The 22,699-nt window shown below is 39.4% G+C and overlaps 1 protein-coding gene across 1 annotated transcript in view; it reads right to left on the bottom strand.

Annotated features, from left to right (window-relative positions):
- Positions 1–2,222: 2,222 nt before the first annotated feature.
- The window catches only part of LOC137092445 (soluble guanylate cyclase 88E-like), a 31,396-nt gene continuing 10,919 nt past the window's right edge, over positions 2,223–22,699 (bottom strand). The window contains exons 9-14 of the mRNA XM_067456694.1: positions 15,719–15,805; positions 7,747–7,864; positions 7,279–7,408; positions 7,043–7,189; positions 2,998–3,135; positions 2,223–2,927 (exon numbers count right to left, since the gene is read on the bottom strand). Of these exons, the coding sequence (XP_067312795.1) occupies positions 2,769–2,927; positions 2,998–3,135; positions 7,043–7,189; positions 7,279–7,408; positions 7,747–7,864; positions 15,719–15,805 (779 nt within the window). The 3' untranslated portion in view covers positions 2,223–2,768. The remainder of the gene's footprint in view (positions 2,928–2,997; positions 3,136–7,042; positions 7,190–7,278; positions 7,409–7,746; positions 7,865–15,718; positions 15,806–22,699) is intronic.

Raw genomic sequence — 22,699 nt, 5'->3', positions numbered from 1 at the left:
CAGAGATAAAGGATAATGTCACAGACGATGTTGAGAGTTGAAGTACATTTCTTCAGAGCGATTCTAAATGAATTGTGAATTCAATGACTTTATAAGGATAGTTTGCCCTAAAATAAGATTTTTAAGGTTTGGGGGAAAACCAATCGTAACTTAATGTACCATGATTATTTATCGAAATCCCCGAGCACACACTCAAGTTGTGAGAACTCGATTAAAACATATGACATGAAATACAATCCATGCCGTCTTCTATGAGGTATCTGTTGTGTTCATAACAAGAAGTTTTCGTATTCACATCTGTCAACGTCATTCTGACTGACAAGCAGATTTCCAGTCTGGAGATTTTTAAAGTCCCCATGAAATGTAAGTTGTTTGGCTTTTAGCATAAATATATACTTTTAGGGTTTTCTATAGGGTTAGGGTTGATCCATAACCATTATGGATCAATGATTTTGATGACATCACGCTGCACTTTTCACACCCTTACACTATAAACAGACGGTGAAGCTGCGGCTGAAATCGATCAGCTTTTCACACATTTGCTTCTACATGGTGAATGGCACATAGGGGATAGGGAACAATCAGACAGTGCACTATATACACTCACCTAAAGAATTATTAGGAGCACATACTAATACTGTGTTTGACCCTCTTTCACCTTCAGAACTGCCTTAATTCTACGTGGCATTGATTCAACAAGGTGTTGAAAGCATTCTTTAGAAATGTTGGCCCATATTGATAGGATAGTATCATGCAGTTGATGGAGATTTGTGGGATGCACATCCAGGACACGAAGCACCCGTTCCACCACATCCCAAAGATGCTCTATTGGGTTGAGATCTGGTGATTGTGGCGGCCATTTTAGTACAGTGAACTCATTGTCATGTTCAAGAAACCAATTTGAAATGATTCGAGCTTTGTGACATGGTGCATTATCCTGCTGGAAGTAGCCATCAGAGGATGGGTACATGGTGGTCATAAAGGGATGGACATGGTCAGAAACAATGCTCAGGTAGGCCGTGGCATTTAAATGATGCCCAATTGGCTCTAAGGGGCCTAAAGTGTGCCAAGAAAACATCCCCACACCATTACACCACCACCACCAGTCTGCACAGTGGTAACAAGGCATGATGGATCCATGTTCTCATTCTGTTTACGCCAAATTCTGGCTCTACTATCTGAATGTCTCAACAGAAATCGAGACTCATCAGACCAGGCAACATTTTTCCAGTCTTCAACTGTCCAATTTTGGTGAGCTCGTGCAAATTGTAGCCTCTTTTTCCTATTTGTAGTGGAGATGAGTGGTACCCGGTGGGGTCTTCTGCTGTTGTAGCCCATCCTCCTCAAGGTTGTGTGTGTTGTGGTTTCACAAATGCTTTGCTGCCTACCTCGGTTGTAACGAGTGGTTATTTCAGTCAAAGTTGCTCTTCTATCAGCTTGAGCAGCACAGAGCGGATCATGTGATCGCTGCAGACCAGAAAACGGATAGGATCCATTTGAATCTTCACATAATGATATTTTATGCAATATTGATAAGATTAAGTGGATAAACGGTTAGAGATTTGGAGGAAACTGCAGCTCTAAAAAGCTTAACTGCTCGATATCCCCCGCCCTGACTTCCTGTTTCAGTGGAAATTAAGTCAACTCATTAAATAATGCTTCATGTTTCAAAGCACTTCAGTGGGACTTTAACTCAGTGAAGAAAGTACATGAATAGTTTTGGTGATTTTTAGGCATTTTATTTCATGTTGCTTATTTATTAATCTCGCTTTCTCACAACTTGTGCGCTGGGCGAGACAGAGTTGATATTCACTGCCGTTATAGCCTATGGGTGAGTGCGAGGGACATTTTTTAAAAATTCTCCTTTTGTGATCCATAAAAGAAAGACGACATTAGAACAACAGAGGGGTGAGTAAATTATCCTTAATTGTCTGTCTGTCTGTCTGTCTGTCTGTCTGTCTGTCTGTCTGTCTGTCTGTCTGTCTGTCTATCTGTCTGTCTCTACCTTAAATTATAAGGTTTTAACAGCAAATGAGTCTAGCACCAGAACAAAAAAAAACGAGTTAAGAGCTCGTCTATCACTAGTTATCGTCGTGGAATGAGGCGTGAAATTCAATCTTGAATCAAGATCTGTATCAAAGTACCGGATGGATTTTAGGAAAACTGTCCAAATCATGTCCAGATCATGTTTTACCCCAATCAAAACCATTTAAAATGTCGGGTTAGTAAGATATTAATACTTTTATTCAGTCATATATTTATCAAAAGAGACAGTAAAGATATTTATATTGTTACAAAAAAAATGTAATTGTAAAGTTGACTACTTAAACGTCTTATAGTATTTGTTTCACTGACAAAAAAAAGAGGAGAATTTTGCAGGAATGTGCTTATTTGTGATGCAAATCATTTCATTATAATAAATAATAAGGGTCTTAAAATAGGTGATTTTTCTCTTTACAAAATGTTCTCTTTTTCCTTTTGATCTTGGGATGAAATATGAGGCTGACATTTCTTTGTAAGATTCAATTAATGAATAAAGCTATCTGTCATTATAAATCATAAAACCGACAAAAGGAAAGATTTATAAAGCTTTAAGCTGAATGAGACTGAGTAGAGATGCGAAGAAAACACAATAAGCACATTTCAGTTCATCTAATCTCTTTCCAAGACGATCCAGTGAATACAGAATTCTTTAGGCAACAAATTCAGACCAATAACTTTAAAACACTCTCAGAATCGAGTCCAAGGCAGTGTCATGATGACTGTGATTAACACACGGAGCACATGGTGCTTTTCTCTGAGCTGTGGGAATCACAGGAGCCATCGGGAGACTCCATTATCGAATCTCGGCCATCAAACTCAGCCGAGTCGAGTTCAGTGTGTGGATCCTGAAGACTGCCGTCCTGAAGAGGGTCCTTATAATGAGACTGAGAGAGAGTGTTTGATGTTATCTGTGTGTTATATTATTATTATATTACTCAGAGAACATGATCTCACCTTACTGACCGACGCTTCTTCCGCCCGACACTCCTCCATGGACTCCTCCAGAGAGTTTCCGGAGGTTTCCATCTTAATGCGGTGAGAGCGGATGGATTTCACATCGTCTTCATCTTCACCTGCCACTGAGGGAAACACCTGAGGAGGAAGAGCAGCCATAAAAAACAATGTGTTTTCAGCCATCCTGCAAACAGCTTTTTAAATGCATAATGATTCATCATATGTATATATTATATATATACATACACCAATTAGGCATTACATTATGACCACTGACAGGTCAAGAGAATAACACTGGTTATGAAAAAAGCGGGAATATAAAAAAATATATACACATATATTAGGGCTGTCAATTTAATGCATAGATTTAATTAATTTGTTATGGAAAAATAACAATTAAAAGGATTTAATGCAATTAACACACTACATAGTTTATCTAAAATTTTAAGTTTTGTAATGTCTATTTAATGATTTTCTCATTTAACACAATGCTGAAATTCACTCAACAACCCTAATATACTTATATTTCACATAGTAAACAGTTATTATAAATTGTAATATTATTTCACAATATTACTCGTTTTACTGCTTTTTTTATCAAATAAATGCAGCCTTGGTGAGATTAAGAGACTATTTTCCAAAAAGAAGAACTAATAAATTATTATTATTATACTAATTAACTTTCACAAAGTGACATATTTTGTAAACTACATATTCAAAAAGAAAAAAAAAATTCTGGTTAGTACTAGACTGTATTGATTGGATGGTCTGAATCATTTAAAATTGTAAGTCCGTTTAGAGGTGGATGAATTTATTGATGAAAGATTACAAAGACAAGCTTTATTTTATTTAATAACTTGCATTAATCACTCATTCAGAATAAGGCCAAAAAAAAATGCTATTTATTTAATGCTATTTAATAAAGTAAATAGCATTAAATAAATAAATAAATGTATTTATATATAATTATAATTAATTTATATATATATATATATATATATATATATATATATATATATATATATATATATATATATATATATATATATATACAGTCTTGTTCAAAATAATAGCAGTACAATGTGACTAACCAGAATAATCAATTTTTTTATTGCTACGTGGCAAACAAGTTACCAGTAGGTTCAGTAGATTCTCAGAAAACAAATGAGACCCAGCATTCATGATATGCACGCTCTTAAGGCTGTGCAATTGGGCAATCACCCGTAAAGATGCGGAGAAGGCAGTCTCCAGATGGCTCATTGGTGCTAGGGACTGGGGGGGTAATCGACAGGCACCCATCAAGGATATCAGGTATGCAGGACTGTTTTTATCATAACCTACGAAGATTCCTTTCTCACATCGTGCATCCAGTTTCTTTTTGTCTTGCTTGTATGCATAACATACGGAACCAAACACTCTCATTTTTGAAATATCGGGTTTTCTCCCTGTCAGAGCATAGTATGGGGTTTGCTGTAGTCTGCCATTGTAGCACCTGTTGCGAATTACTGCGGCAGTCATTACAGCATAAGTCCACAACATCTTAGGTAGCTTGCTCTCAAGGAGCATACATCTCGCCATCTCAAACAGGGTTCTCCAATTTCTCTCAGCAGTCCCATTTTGATGGGGTGAATATGGTGCTGAGGTCTCATGTCTAATACAGTTCTTGTTCAGTAGTGACTGAAACTCTTTTGCCGTAAATTCGGTGCCGTTATCAGATCTAATGCACTTGATAGTCCCATAAGGGGCTATATCAGTGAGAAACTTTTCTGTAGCTTTCACAGTGTCACTCTTAGCTTTTAGAAAATACACAAACACTGCTCCCGAGTAATCGTCAGTAAACGCCAAAGCATACTTGAAACCATCTTTAGCTTCTGGGTCAATAGGACCAGCTAGATCTGTGTGCACTAGCTCAAGTGCAGCCTTAGCTCGTGTATCAGCTTCCCTGTTTCTGCTCTGAACAAATTTACCCTGTGTGCAAACTTCACAGTTTAGGTTAGATTTATCAATTTTACCCTTCAGCTTCATTCCCTCAACAACATCCTGCAATTTGGAAACATCATCATAATTGCAGTGGCCTAGGATCTCGTGCCAGGTTTGAATGTCATAACATCCGTTACAACTATCATTGTTCTCGTTGACAGTGTTCAGATAATACAGTCTGTTGTATTCTTGTATGTTAAACTTGGTACCGTTCTTGTGAATGAGTTCGTCACGTCCATGTTGAAAGTTGATCGAAGCTCCATTCGTCGTTGCTGCTTTAACAGAGAAGATGTCCTGCGGGTACGATGGTATGTACAACGCGCTCTTCAGCGTCGTCTTCACCTGTTGTCCCTCGCTGTCAATCATACAAACCTCCGCATCACCTCTTTTCAGCGCCACACCGCTCGCTCTGGTCCCGTCAGCCAACTCAACGTAGTGTTTCTCCGACTGAAATTTGTCGTCAAACTTTGTAAATTTTCCAATGTCCGTAATAATGTGCGATGTCGCACCAGTGTCAACCATTAGTCCCTTTTGTTGCACTTTGTAAAAATGGCAGTCACTCGCTTTAAAGACAAATGTGTGATTGTCCTCTGAATCAATCACTTGTTTGACATTGTCTCTCTTTTTCCGCCTGCAATTTTCATCTTTGTGCGTCGAACTTTTGCAGTAACTACACCACAGCCTTTTTCGATTTTGAGTCGGGCAAGCACGGGCTCTATGTCCCTTTTGATTGCAGTTATAGCACGTAATGTCTGAGTCCGTGAGTCGTTCTCTCCCCCTCCGTTCCGAGGCTTTCATCACGTTATCATCATTCGCGCTGGTGTGAAAATTTTCCGTACTTTCAAAACTTCTTAGCTTGGTTTTGAACTCTGCAAACGTCATGTCTTCATCACTTTGTGTGATGTGGATTGCAAATGGTTTAAATGAGTCTGGCAAACCTTTCAGAATCATCGCAATTAACAGCCCATCACTGAGACTCTCTTCGGCATTTCTCAACGCTGTGATTGCGGTTTCTGCACGAATAATATAATCCGTGACGCTCTCATTCTCCATTTTCTGTAGCGACGTTAACTCTGTGTACAGGCTGATTATTCGCGGTTTTCCTTTACCAGCATAATAACCTCTTAAAATCTGCAGAGCTTTCCTACCATCGTCTGCTGCATCTCTCATTACAAGAGACAAACTTTTGTCATCCAGGTACTGAATCAATTCAGCATATGCTTCCTCATTTTTATCGGCATCTTCATCTTCTTCATCAGCACCACGTGCGGGAGGCGCTGATAAAATCGTGTCCTTTAGGCCTAGTAAACGCAGGTGGCCTAGAAATTTTGTTTCCCAAAGTTCATAGTTCTTTTCATCTCCGTCGAAATACAATCTGCTCCATCGGTTACCTGCTTCTCTCCTGGGCCCATAACCTGTTAACGCAGCCATTTACGTGGATAATAACCGGTAACTTTATTAAACTATACGGAGGAAAAAAACGCACACACATCACTCGGTATTTTCTGTTAAACCGGAACTCTCTTTATTTTGCATATATCCATTTATGGAAAACGGGTCACATTCACGTGACATGAACTGTATGAGGGCATATTTATTACAAACGTTAACACAGACCACAGCCATCCAATCAGTTCCTCACAGACTAAATCAAGCCCCGCCCTACATTTATTCTTGTTTGAGAAGCGTTTCATTCAGATTTACAACACAACTGACAAGAAAAGACTAGAGCAACTTCAGTTTCATACTGACTTTAAAAATGTTGAATCTACTAATTAATTAATGCATCAGTTTTTAGATTGAAAAATATATATATTTCTATCCAGCACGTTTTGACTGATGCATCATGGTTTCCTCAAATATGAAGCAGCATTGAAGACTGGAGTAACGATGCTGAACATTCAGCTTTATTTTTTATAATTAATCAATTGTTGCATCATTGAGTTTTGTTGCAACTTTTTGAAAATCAAAAACTACATAAATACAAAGGAATAACTGGACACCGTAAGCACAGATACATATACATATCTATGAGCGTAACACCTTGATGAAGACTCATTCTGACCTCACAGGTGTTCACAGCTGGCTCGCCCTTCCGCAGTCGCTTAGCCACAGGTTTAGGAATCATCCTGTACAGAAGATCGTCTGTCTTTTTCATCTCGTAGTCCAACATTTTCATGCTTTCCTCTAGTTTACTGGATTTCTTTTGCTCCTGTGGGACACAAAGAGAAAGATACACAGGTTGAGTGTCCTGCCCTGATCAAAAGAGGGACACTCCACGCCACGGCCTGACAGCTGTACCTGTATGAGGGCTCTCTTCAATTCTTCAGACTGTTGAGTTCCTGCCAGCACCAGATCTCTGCTCGAGTCGTGCATGCTCAGGTCATTGATGTACAGACCCGTCTTAAACATGGCACTTAAACTCTCCATGCTGCAAAGACAACACACACACACACACTTAAAGAAGAGCACCTGATTTTAATGAATTATACATGCACAAAACTGCACCAGCAAGTCTCAACGTATAAGTGTGCATGTGAGTGTGTGTGTTTGTGTGCGTGTGCGTGTCCTTATTTATATTACATTGTGGGGACCAAATGTCCCTATAAGGATAGTAAATCCTGAGATCACCAACCAGGAGTCCCCACTTTTCAAAAGGCTTAGAAATCATACAGGATGAGTTTTTTTGAGAAAGTAAAAATGCTGAATATTTTCTGTGATGGGTAGGTTTAGGGGCAGTGTGTGTGTGTGTGCGTGTGTGTGTCTTACACTGGAGTCCCCAGGAAGATGATGGACTCCCACTCCGGCATGTACCTCATCTGACCCTTCAGTTTCAGGCAGCGGCTGCCGTCACCCCAGTTCTCCATCGCATTAGCGCTGTTTCCATCTGACACCATCCAAAGAAGAACTTGATCTGACATATTGGCATTACTTTGATTGTTTTTTGCCTAACTTCAAACATACACTAGATGACTTTCACAATCAAAATCAAATACTCTTTATTAGAGTATCAAAATGGTGCCTATGCATTACACATAATAAAATAAAAAAATATGAGTTAAAGGAAGTGTATGTAAGATTGTGGCCAAAACTGGTACTGCAATCACTTTCAAATGACCACAAGGTTGCCAGATTGGCTGCAGGATCAGCAGGAATGTTTGTAGATCTGCAGCTGTGGTAACTAGAGCAGATCTGGCAACCCGGATCCCCAAACACTACTGACTTCTGATTGGTCGATAGGTGTAGGGCGGAGCTTCAGGCCAAAACACAACATGGCATCATCAACTTCAGTTGAGGGCTGCAACAACAACTTTAAAATGACAATATCCTGGCCGGACTACTGTTGTCAGAGATATAAGAATCTGAAATTAACATGATTTCTTAATGTCTAGTGACATGTCAGGGCCATTTTATGATTCACTGAAATACATTTCTTACATACAGTTCCTTTAACATACAATAAATTAATTATCAGTAAATAAACAATATAGAGAATGACAACAAAAAAAACAATAGACTGAATGACAGAATGATATAATGATATATAGAATAACAGATATTTCAATCCATCCATTCATTACATACAGTACATACATACATTCATCCATCTTACATCCATCCATCCATTACATACAGTACATACATTCATCCTACATTCATACATACATACAAACTATATACAAGCATCCATCCTACATCCATGATCCATCCATCCATTACATACAGTACATACATTCATCCTACATTCATACATACATACAAACTATATACATGCATCCATCCTACATCCATGATCCATCCATCCATTACATACAGTACATACATTCATCCTACATTCATACATACATACAAACTATATACATGCATCCATCCTACATCCATGATCCATCCATCCATTACATACAGTACATACATTCATCCTACATTCATACATACATACAAACTATATACATGCATCCATCTTACATCCATGATCCATCCATCCATTACATACAGTACATACATTCATCCTACATTCATACATACATACAAACTATATACAAGCATCCATCCTACATCCATGATCCATCCATCCATTACATACAGTACATACATTCATCCTACATTCATACATACATACAAACTATATGCATGCATCCATCCTACATCCATGATCCATCCATCCATTACATACAGTACATACATTCATCCTACATTCATACATACATACAAACTATATACAAGCATCCATCCTACATCCATTATTCATCCATCCATCCTGTTATGTCCAAGGATGTATGTTTATTTGCTATCGCAGTGTGTCATGCATTTGTGTATGTGTTTGGGTGTTTTTCTGTCTTTGTCTCTTGTTCTCACTTTCGTCATTCCGACAGGTACAATGACCAGCTGCATTCAATCTAACGGTGCTTGACGTGATTGGAGAATGAAGGGGAGGAGCTGAGATATGAGGAGAAGCGGATGGAGTGAGAGAGCAGAGAGACTGAATTCCTCCTGTCTGCCCAGACTCTGATGCTTGAGTTGTTGATTTGATTCTGATTGAGTGAGCTCAGGATCTTTTTGTGAATTCTTTAGTGGGAAGAGAATCTTGGTTCTCTCTCCAAGATTTCTTTTAATTTTTTGTTTTATATTTAACCCCTGTTACGAAAGGAAAATATATTTACCAATATATTTCTTGAAATATATTTTAATATATTGTAAATATATGGAATAATATATTGATGGTATTATAAAATATATTATATATTCATGTAATATATTGCAAAATATACAAATGATTGCCGCTTTCAATATATTGCAATACATTGAAAAATATAAATATTAATTCCCATTATTGTGAATATAGTGCCTAATGTATTGCATGAAATTTTGCAATATACTGCAATATATTTTTGTTTCGTTAGGGCCTAGACAGGTAGTTATGTAACAATTGGGGACTTGTGCATTCTTTTTGCCCATCTTGTTTGTTTTAAAGTGTGTTAATTACCTGGGAGATGTGTCTCTTGTTAGGAAATCTGGTATGAGATGTCCCGCAATTAAACTGCGCATTGTTCAAGCAGAAACAGAGAGTGCAGTTCAAATACGTCAGTTGGGTTCACAGTCAGATGAGAGAATGAGTAAACCTATTCCAGTGCCTCGTACTAAACTTCCTTCGGATGTAACGACACCAGTAAGTCATCGTTACATCTGACTTTGATGCTCTGACTGATGCAAGTAGGTATGTTAAACTTGTCCCTCCTTTTAGAGAGGCAGAAGTTGACTCTTTCTTCATCCGATTTGAATGTGTTGCAGTTAAGTTAAGATGCCCTAAAGATATGTGGGCTTTACTGTTGCAATGCAACTTCCCAGGAAAAAAATCCCAGGAAGTATGAGCTGTGTTGCCTGATCAATCGCTTGATTATGAGATCATTACAGCAGCAGTGTTACAGCTGTATACATATTAGTCCCAGAGGCCTATCGTCAAAAATTCAGGTCTCATTCAAAGTATTCCAAACAAACCTGTGTAGAATTTGCTAGAGAAAAGGAAGTACATTTTTGAAAAGTGGTGTTTAGTGAGTCGAGTTGTTAATTTTGATCAACTCCAGGAGTTATTGTTACTGGAGGAGTTCAAAAATTGTATGCCAGAGGCTGTTGTAATATATTTTAATGAACATAAAGTCAGGTCTGTTTCTTTTGTTTAGATTCTGGTCTTCTAATTGCTGATTGTAAATCCTGGAAGCAGAAAATGGCTGCTAAGACTAAAAATGTGGCTTTTGCTCAGTCTGACCCTGAATCTGATTCCACATATGGATCATTTTTCTTTGCATGGTACCGAGTCATGTGAAGTGGTTCAGAAACTAAGCCAGTTTTAATTCTGCGTGATACTAGATCTGCTCAGTCCTTTGTGTGTGAGGATGTGTTACCCTTTTCTGATCAGTCTTTTACGGGGAGAAATGCACTTGAGAGAATGTACGAGATGGGATGTGTTCATATTCCACTTCAATAGTGTTGAGATGGGGGTGCGCCCTAAGGCTGTGAATGGGGTTAGTTTAATCTTTGGGAATGACCTTGCCGGTGCTAATGTTTTCTCTTGTCCAGTGGTGGCTAACAAACCGGTTTGCAATCAGCCTGATCTGTTTCCTCATTTCTCTTCAGTATTTCCTGCTTGTGTGGTAACGAGACCGCAATCAAAGAAGTTTAGCGACGTGGTTGATATTTCTGACCCTTTTCTTGGTTCTGACCTTGAACCTAGAAAAGATAATTTAGCTGTGGAAGCGGAAATAAAATCTAGTTCAGAAGCTTCAACATCTGAAGTGACTTTACATGTGGGTCAAGGTCAGTTATCCCTAGCTCAGAAGTCTGATCCCACATTACAAAAATTGTTGTGAGATGGCTGTTAATGTTAATGATATTTCTGACCTAGATACATCTTATTATTGGGATAGTTCTCATGCATAAATGGAAACCTCCACATTCTGATGGCAGGTGAGATACCAGATTGTTTTACCAACTGGGTACAGAATGCAAGTCTTGAAATTGGCTCATGAACATCTTTCCGGGCATTTGGGAGTTACAAAAACAGCGCATTTCTAAGTACTATTTCTGGCCTGGATTAAAATCTGCCATCTCAGATTTCTGCCATTCGTATGACGTGTGTCAGCGCGTAGGGAAGCCGAATCAGAAGGTTCCTGTGGCTCCTTTCTATCCCATTCCTGTGTTATGTGAACCTTTTGAGAGATTGATTATTGACTGTGTGGGTCCACTGCCCAAATCTAAAACTGGATATCAGTATATTCTGATGGTTATGTGTTGCGCAACGCGTTATGTAGAAGCTATTCTGCTGTGCCCATTTAAAGGTCCTCTTATTGTGAAAGAGTTAGTGAATTTTTTGGTCTACTTTTGATCTGCCTTGAGTAATTCAGACTGACCACATGTCAAATTTTACTTCGACAGTATTTGCACAGACACTTGCTGAGTTAAGAGTAACACATAAAATGTGTAGTGCGCACCATCCCGAATCGCAGGGATCTCTGGAAAGGTTCCACCAGACGTTAAAGTCTATGATCCTTCTGTGTGGAGACGGGAAATGATTGGGCAGACGGGTTGCCGTTGTTAATGTTCGCCATATGTAAGTCCGTTCAGGAATCTTTGGGTTTTAGTCCCGTTGAGCTTGTGTTTTGGCACACGGTTCGCGGACCGTTAAAGCTCGTGAGTGAGCAGTTGTTAAAGAAATCTAGTACATCTGTGTCAGGTCTCGAGTAAGCTCCTTTCATGAACGCTTACATCAGGCATGCACTTTCGCTAAAGCTCATTTGACTGACGTGCAATCTAAAATGAAGAAGCGTATGATCGAAAAAGTGTGTCACGTAATTTTGAGGCTGGAGATATAGTCCTGGTTTTAGGTCCCATCCCTGAATCTGTGTTTCAGGCAAAATTCTTTGGTCTTCATGTGATAGAACAAAAGCTTAGGCACACCAGATCGAAAGCATAAGAGTCAGATTTGTCACATTAATAAATTAGCTTAAAGCATATCATGTGCGAGATGAGACACACACCCCTTCATCATCACAGCTTGCTGCTTCTTCTTTATAAATTCTGAGCAGGTCCAGGACGACAATGACAAAGTTTGTCTGAAAAACTCAGTTGTGCTGAGTCAGTCAGATTTTTATCCAATTTCCCAACATGTTAACGAGAGGATGTAGTGAGAGTGATAAGAAAATACCCTTCTCTACGGTGGCCGAGACAGCTCAACACGCAGCAAATGAAGAAAGCACCAGCAAATAAAGAAAACATCTTCATCAGTTTGACAACACGCGCACTGCAAATGTTCACAACGCATGCAAATACAAAAACGCGCTGCAAATCCTCACAACACATGCAAATTCAAAAACGCGCTGCAAAAGTTCACAACACATACACATACAAAAACGCGCTGCAAATCCTCACAACACATACACATACAAAAATGTGCTGCAAATTCTCACAACACATACACATACAAAAATGTGCTGCAAATTCTCACAACACATACACATACAAAAATGTGCTGCAAATTCTCACAACACATACACATACAAAAATGTGCTGCAAATTCTCACAACACATACACATACAAAAATGTGCTGCAAATTCTCACAACACATACACATACAAAAATGTGCTGCAAATTCTCACAACACATACACATACAAAAATGTGCTGCAAATTCTCACAACACATACACATACAAAAACGCGCTGCAAATCCTCACAACACATACACATACAAAAACGCGCTGCAAATCCTCACAACACATACACATACAAAAATGTGCTGCAAATAACATAGACCACAACGGAAATTTTTTGAGGGGACTCCTTTGAGTGACGAACCCCTACTGGGACCTGCTTATTGTTTACTCGCCTGTCACTGTTGTTGTCACTGACCAGCTGAAAGGTGAGTATTTGTTTTGTTTATTTAAACATCCTGAATGTATGATTGCATGTCTTTTTTATACAGTGTAACAATATATTTAGGCCAACAATATCCAAACGACTAAGCAATTATACCATCATGATATAAAAGTAAACAAAAAAAACCTCACCTTTCAGGTCAGTTTTTGAATTTGTATGTGTTGTAATCTTTTGCAGCACGTTTTTGTATTAGCATGTGTTGTGAGGATTTGCTGAGCGTTTTTGTATTTGCATGTGTTGTGAGGATTTGCAGCGCACGTGTTGTCAAACTGATGAAGATGTTTTCTTTATTTGCTGGTGCTTTCTTCATTTGCAGCGTGTTGAGCTGTCTCGGCCACCGTACTTCTCTCTTTTCAGATGCTCCTGGTTGAAATACTGTTTTATTGTTGCCCGTTAAACAACATTCATATCGACTAAACCCAATAAAGCAAGCAGTGATAGAAAAAGAGGTTGAATACTTGATGCAGAATAGTTTGGCTATCTTTAATCAGAGTCCATGGAGTTCTCCATGTCTTATAGTAAAAAAAATCTGACTCTTCACTCTGTTTTTGTACGGGTACCATAAAGTGAACAACAGTGTGACTAAGGCAGAGTATTAGGTAGGGAGTAAGAGAAGTATGATGTCTTTTATTTTCTATGATCTGTTTCTAGGAGATTTGTTAAGATTCTTGAGTTAGTTATTCAATGTTCTGTTTGTTATTTTGGCCTGGCCCTCCCCTGAAGTATTATCCCTGTTTTTGATTATTATTGTTATTCTTTGATTTGTATTTCTGTTACCCTTTGATGGGATTTGTAGTATTCTTTATCTTTTCAAATTAAAAGAGGTTCATTTTAATTGGTTGTGTTGATTCTGGGACAGGAGGTTGAATAATCTTTATTTCTTTCTTTCTTTATCGATATTTCGTTTTTATTATTTATTTTTTACTTTTTTCATTTTGTTTTTATTGTTATGAACTACCAACCCTAAGGTGGTTATGTAGCAACATGCTACATCTATCCATCCATGCATTCATACATACATACAAAAATACTACATAGATCCATCCATCCAAACATACATACAGTACATACAAACATACAAATTATACACATATCCATCCATGCATACATACTACATCCATCCATTATACATCCATCCATCAATCATCCATCCACACATCCATACATGCAGGTGCATCTCAATACATTAGAATGTCATAGAAAAGTTCATTTATTTCACTAAGTCAACTTAAAAGGTGAAACTAATATATTATATAGACTTTGCATGCAAAGTGAGATATTCTAAGCCTTTATTTGTTATAATTTTGATGATTATGGTATGCAAAAGGACATGCATAATTATACTTTTCAGAGGGCCGACATATTTGATTTAAAATCTTTTTTTCTTTTTTTATTGATGCATGTAATATTCACATTTTCTGAATTTGGGGTTTTCATAAGCTGTAAGCCATAAGCATCAAAATTATAACCAATAAAGCCTTAAAATATCTCCCTTTGCATGCAATGAATCTATAATATATTAGTTTTACCTTGAATTACTGAAATAAATTAACTTTTGCACAACATTCTAATTTATTAAGATGCACCTGTACATACACACATGCACACATCCAAAATGGACCAGAATTCAAAATTGCAATGTTCAAACCCACATAATGCTCTTAAAAAACACATTTATTCGCCCTCATGTTGTTTACAAGCCATATGACATTCAAATTCAAAAGTAAATAAGTTGTATCTGTATTATTGTTTAGTAGAGTATCAAAATGTTGTGTTTCTCACACACACATATCTTTGTTTCACTATCTTTGTGGGGACTCTCCATAGACGGAAAGGTTTTTATACTGTACAAACTGAATATTCTCTCCCGTTACACTAACCCTACCCATCACACAACATTTTCAGCATTTTTACATTTTCAAATAAACTCATTCTGTATCTGTATTCTCATTTATAAGCTTGTTTCCTGTTATTATGCCCCATGGGGATAGAAAAACATGAACACACACACAAACACACACACAATTAAATTTAAAAAAAAAAAATTAAATAATAAAGGCCATATAGACTACTGTTGGTACTTTTTGTCATTATTATGTCTGATAGCATCTCTCTATTTTTGTATTTAATGGTATCAAGGAAGTCATGCCGGTTTTTAAATAACATGAGTGTGAGCAAGTGCAAATGTACAAAAGATATATATATATATATATATATATATATATATATATATATATATATATATATATATATATATATATATATATATATATTTTATAAATCATCTTAGTAAGGTCAGAGATGTGACTGACCTTTATAATCGTCCCCGATGATTGACTGAAAGGCCATCAGTTCCACATCCACGTCAGCCGTGCGGTTGGCATTCTCATAATCTGAGTCTATGAGACAGAGTCTATGAGACAGAGACTATGAGGCAGAGTCTATGAGACAGAGTCTATGAGACAGAGTCTATGAGACAGAGACTATGAGACAGAGTCTATGAGACAGAGACTGAGACAGAGACTATGAGACAGAGACTATGAGACAGAGACAGAGTCTATGAGACAGAGACTATGAGACAGAGACTATGAGACAGAGACTATGAGACAGAGTCTATGAGACGGAGACAGAGTCTATGAGACAGAGAAAGAGTCTATGAGACAGAGACTATGAGACAGAGTCTATGAGACAGAGTCTATGAGACAGAGATTATGAGACAGAGACTATGAGACAGAGAAAGAGTCTATGAGACAGAGTCTATGAGACAGAGACTATGAGACAGAGTCTATGAGACAGAGACAGAGTCTATGAGACAGAGTCTATGAGACAGAGTCAATGAGACAGAGACTATGAGACAGAGACTATGAGACAGAGTCTATGAGACAGAGTCTATGAGACAGGGTCTATGAGACAGGGTCTATGAGACAGAGACTATGAGACAGAGACTATGAGACAGAGTCTATGAGACAGAGACAGAGTCTATGAGACAGAGACTATGAGACAGAGACTATGAGACAGAGACTATGAGACAGAGTCTATGAGATAGAGTCTATGAGATAGAGTCTATGAGACAGAGAAAGTCTATGAGACAGAGACTATGAGACAGAGACTATGAGACAGAGACAATGAGACAGAAACTATGAGACAGAGACTATGAGACAGAGTCTATGAGACAGAGACAGAGACTATGAGACAGAGTCTATGAGACAGAGATTATGAGACAGAGACTATGAGACAGAGTCTATGAGACAGAGACTATGAGACAGAGACTATGAGACAGAGTCTATGAGACAGAGTCTATGAGACAGAGATTATGAGACAGAGACTATGAGACAGAGACTCTGAGACAGAGACTCTGAGACAGAGACTCTGAGACAGGGTCTATGAGACAGATACTATGAGACAGAGACTATGAGACAGAGACTATGAGACAGAGACAGAGTCTATGAGACAGAGTCTATGAGACAGAGTCTATGAGACAGAGACTATGAGACAGAGTCTATGAGACAGAGTCTATGAGACAGAGACTCTGAGACAGAGACTATGAGACAGAGACTCTGAGACAGAGACTATGAAACAGAGACTATGAGACAGAGACAGAGTCTATGAGACAGAGGCTATGAGACAGAGACAGAGACTCTGAGACAGAGACTATGAGACAGAGACTATGAGACAGAGACTCTGAGACAGAGACTATGAGACAGAGACTCTGAGACAGAGACTATGAAACAGAGACTATGAGACAGAGACTATGAGACAGAGACAGAGTCTATGAGACAGAGTCTATGAGACAGAGACTATGAGACAGAGTCTATGAGACAGAGTCTATGAGACAGAGACTATGAGACAGAGACTATGAAACAGAGACTATGAGACAGAGACAGAGTCTATGAGACAGAGACAGAGACTATGAGACAGAGACTATGAGACAGAGACTATGAGACAGAGACTCTGAGACAGAGACTATGAGACAGAGACAGAGTCTATGAGACAGAGACTATGAGACAGAGACTCTGAGACAGAGACTATGAGACAGAGACTCTGAGACAGAGACTCTGAGACAGAGACTATGAGACAGAGACTATGAAACAGAGACTATGAGACAGAGACAGAGTCTATGAGACAGAGACTATGAGACAGAGACTCTGAGACAGAGACTATGAGACAGAGACTCTGAGACAGAGACTATGAGACAGAGACTATGAGACAGAGACTATGAGACAGAGACAGAGTCTATGAGACAGAGAAAGAGTCTATGAGACAGAGTCTATGAGACAGAGATTATGAGACAGAGACTATGAGACAGAGTCTATGAGACAGAGAAAGAGTCTATGAGACAGAGACTATGAGACAGAGTCTATGAGACAGAGTCTATGAGACAGAGATTATGAGACAGAGACTATGAGACAGAGACTATGAGACAGAGAAAGAGTCTATGAGACAGAGACTATGAGACAGAGACTATGAGACAGAGTCTATGAGAGAGAGAAAGAGTCTATGAGACAGAGACTATGAGACAGAGTCTATGAGACAGAGTCTATGAGACAGAGTCAATGAGACAGAGACTATGAGACAGAGTCTATGAGACAGAGTCTATGAGACAGAGACTATGAGACAGAGACAGAGTCTATGAGACAGAGAAAGAGTCTATGAGACTATGAGACAGAGACAGAGTCTATGAGACAGAGACTATGAGACAGAGACAGAGACTCTGAGACAGAGACTCTGAGACAGAGACTATGAGACAGAGACTCTGAGACAGAGACTATAAGACAGAGACTCTGAGACAGAGACTATGAAACAGAGACTATGAGACAGAGTCTATGAGACAGAGTCTATGAGACAGAGACTATGAGACAGAGTCTATGAGACAGGGTCTATGAGACAGAGACTATGAGACAGTGACTATGAGACAGAGACTCTGAGACAGAGACTATGAGACAGAGACAGAGTCTATGAGACAGAGACTATGAGACAGAGACAGAGACTCTGAGACAGAGACTATGAGACAGAGATTATGAGACAGAGACTATGAGACAGAGACTCTGAGACAGAGACTCTGAGACAGAGACTATGAGACAGAGACTCTGAGACAGAGACTATGAAACAGAGACTATGAGACAGAGACAGAGTCTATGAGACAGAGACTATGAGACAGAGACTATGAAACAGAGACTATGAGACAGACACTATGAGACAGAGTCTATGAGACAGAGTCTATGAGACAGAGAAAGAGTCTATGAGACAGAGACTATGAGACAGAGTCTATGAGACAGAGTCTATGAGACAGAGAAAGAGTCTATGAGACAGAGACTATGAGACAGAGTCTATGAGACAGAGACTATGAGACAGAGACTATGAGACAGAGAAAGAGTCTATGAGACAGAGACTATGAGACAGAGACTATGAGACAGAGTCTATGAGAGAGAGAGAGTCTATGAGACAGAGACTATGAGACAGAGTCTATGAGACAGAGTCTATGAGACAGAGTCAATGAGACAGAGACTATGAGACAGAGACTATGAGACAGAGAAAGAGTCTATGAGACAGAGACTATGAGACAGAGACTATGAGACAGAGTCTATGAGAGAGAGAAAGAGTCTATGAGACAGAGACTATGAGACAGAGTCTATGAGACAGAGTCTATGAGACAGAGTCAATGAGACAGAGACTATGAGACAGAGTCTATGAGACAGAGACTATGAGACAGAGTCTATGAGACAGAGATTATGAGACAGAGACTATGAGACAGAGACTATGAGACAGAGTCTATGAGACAGAGACTATGAGACAGAGACAATGAGACAGAGTCTATGAGACAGAGATTATGAGACAGAGACTATGAGACAGAGACTCTGAGACAGAGACTCTGAGACAGAGACTCTGAGACAGGGTCTATGAGACAGAGACTATGAGACAGAGACTATGAGACAGAGACTATGAGACAGAGACAGAGTCTATGAGACAGAGTCTATGAGACAGAGTCTATGAGACAGAGACTATGAGACAGAGTCTATGAGACAGAGTCTATGAGACAGAGACTATGAGACAGAGACTCTGAGACAGAGACTATGAGACAGAGACTCTGAGACAGAGACTATGAAACAGAGACTATGAGACAGAGACAGAGTCTATGAGACAGAGACTATGAGACAGAGACAGAGACTCTGAGACAGAGACTATGCGACAGAGACTATGAGACAGAGACTCTGAGACAGAGACTATGAGACAGAGACAGAGACTATGAAACAGAGACTATGAGACAGAGACTATGAGACAGAGTATATGAGACAGAGTCTATGAGACAGAGACTATGAGACAGAGTATATGAGACAGAGTCTATGAGACAGAGACTATGAGACAGAGACTATGAGACAGAGACTCTGAGACAGAGACTATGAAACAGAGACTATGAGACAGAGACAGAGTCTATGAGACAGAGACAGAGACTCTGAGACAGAGACTATGAGACAGAGACTATGAGACAGAGACTCTGAGACAGAGACTCTGAGACAGAGACAGAGTCTATGAGACAGAGACTATGAGACAGAGACTCTGAGACAGAGACTATGAGACAGAGACTCTGAGACAGAGACTATGAGACAGAGACTCTGAGACAGAGACAGAGTCTATGAGACAGAGACTATGAGACAGAGACTCTGAGACAGAGACTATGAGACAGAGACTCTGAGACAGAGACTATGAGACAGAGACTATGAGACAGAGACTATGAGAAAGAGACAGAGTCTATGAGACAGAGAAAGAGTTTATGAGACAGAGTCTATGAGACAGAGATTATGAGACAGAGACTATGAGACAGAGTCTATGAGACAGAGTCAATGAGACAGAGACTATGAGACAGAGACTATGAGACAGAGAAAGAGTCTATGAGACAGAGACTATGAGACAGAGACTATGAGACAGAGAAAGAGTCTATGAGACAGAGACTATGAGACAGAGACTATGAGACAGAGTCTATGAGAGAGAGAAAGAGTCTATGAGACAGAGACTATGAGACAGAGTCTATGAGACAGAGTCTATGAGACAGAGTCTATGAGACAGAGACTATGAGACAGAGAAAGAGTCTATGAGACAGAGACTATGAGACAGAGACTATGAGACAGAGTCTATGAGAGAGAGAAAGAGTCTATGAGACAGAGACTATGAGACAGAGTCTATGAGACAGAGTCTATGAGACAGAGTCAATGAGACAGAGACTATGAGACAGAGACTATGAGACAGAGAAAGAGTCTATGAGACAGAGACTATGAGACAGAGACTATGAGACAGAGTCTATGAGAGAGAGAAAGAGTCTATGAGACAGAGACTATGAGACAGAGTCTATGAGACAGAGTCTATGAGACAGAGTCAATGAGACAGAGACTATGAGACAGAGTCTATGAGACAGAGTCTATGAGACAGAGTCTATGAGACAGAGACAGAGTCTATGAGACAGAGAAAGAGTCTATGAGACAGAGTCTATGAGACAGAGTCTATGAGACAGAGTCTATGAGACAGAGACTATGAGACAGAGACAATGAGACAGAAACTATGAGACAGAGACTATGAGACAGAGTCTATGAGACAGAGACAGAGACTATGAGACAGAGTCTATGAGACAGAGATTATGAGACAGAGACTATGAGACAGAGACTATGAGACAGAGTCTATGAGACAGAGTCTATGAGACAGAGACTATGAGACAGAGACAATGAGACAGAGTCTATGAGACAGAGATTATGAGACAGAGACTATGAGACAGAGACTCTGAGACAGAGACTCTGAGACAGAGACTCTGAGACAGGGTCTATGAGACAGAGACTATGAGACAGAGACTATGAGACAGAGACTATGAGACAGAGACAGAGTCTATGAGACAGAGTCTATGAGACAGAGACTATGAGACAGAGACTATGAGACAGAGTCTATGAGACAGAGACTATGAGACAGAGACTCTGAGACAGAGTCTATGAGACAGAGACAGAGTCTATGAGACAGAGAAAGAGTCTATGAGACAGAGACTATGAGACAGAGTCTATGAGACAGAGTCTATGAGACAGAGATTATGAGACAGAGACTATGAGACAGAGAAAGAGTCTATGAGACAGAGAAAGAGTCTATGAGACAGAGACTATGAGACAGAGTCTATGAGACAGAGACTATGAAACAGAGACTATGAGACAGAGACAGAGTCTATGAGACAGAGACTATGAGACAGAGACAGAGACTCTGAGACAGAGACTATGAGACAGAGACTATGAGACAGAGACTCTGAGACAGAGACTATGAGACAGAGACAGAGACTATGAAACAGAGACTATGAGACAGAGACTATGAGACAGAGTATATGAGACAGAGTCTATGAGACAGAGACTATGAGACAGAGTATATGAGACAGAGTCTATGAGACAGAGACTATGAGACAGAGACTATGAGACAGAGACTCTGAGACAGAGACTATGAAACAGAGACTATGAGACAGAGACAGAGTCTATGAGACAGAGACAGAGACTCTGAGACAGAGACTATGAGACAGAGACTATGAGACAGAGACTCTGAGACAGAGACTCTGAGACAGAGACAGAGTCTATGAGACAGAGACTATGAGACAGAGACTCTGAGACAGAGACTATGAGACAGAGACTATGAGACAGAGACTATGAGACAGAGACTATGAGAAAGAGACAGAGTCTATGAGACAGAGAAAGAGTCTATGAGACAGAGACTATGAGACAGAGTCTATGAGACAGAGTCTATGAGACAGAGATTATGAGACAGAGACTATGAGACAGAGACTATGAGACAGAGAAAGAGTCTATGAGACAGAGACTATGAGACAGAGACTATGAGACAGAGTCTATGAGAGAGAGAAAGAGTCTATGAGACAGAGACTATGAGACAGAGTCTATGAGACAGAGTCTATGAGACAAAGTCAATGAGACAGAGTCAATGAGACAGAGACTATGAGACAGAGTCTATGAGACAGAGTCTATGAGACAGAGACTATGAGACAGAGACAGAGTCTATGAGACAGAGAAAGAGTCTATGAGACAGAGACTATGAGACAGAGACAGAGACTCTGAGACAGAGACTATGAGACAGAGACTCTGAGACAGAGACTATGAGACAGAGACTCTGAGACAGAGACTATGAGACAGAGACTATGAGACAGAGTCTATGAGACAGAGTCTATGAGACAGAGACTATGAGACAGAGACTATGAGACAGAGACTCTGAGACAGAGACAGAGTCTATGAGACAGAGTCTATGAGACACAGACTATGAGACAGAGA

This window comes from Pseudorasbora parva, chromosome 11, assembly GCF_024679245.1.
Source record: "Pseudorasbora parva isolate DD20220531a chromosome 11, ASM2467924v1, whole genome shotgun sequence".
NCBI lineage: Eukaryota > Metazoa > Chordata > Actinopteri > Cypriniformes > Gobionidae > Pseudorasbora > Pseudorasbora parva.
The sequence above is the reverse complement of the archived record's forward strand: the minus strand, read 5'-3'. Positions and strand labels throughout refer to the sequence as shown.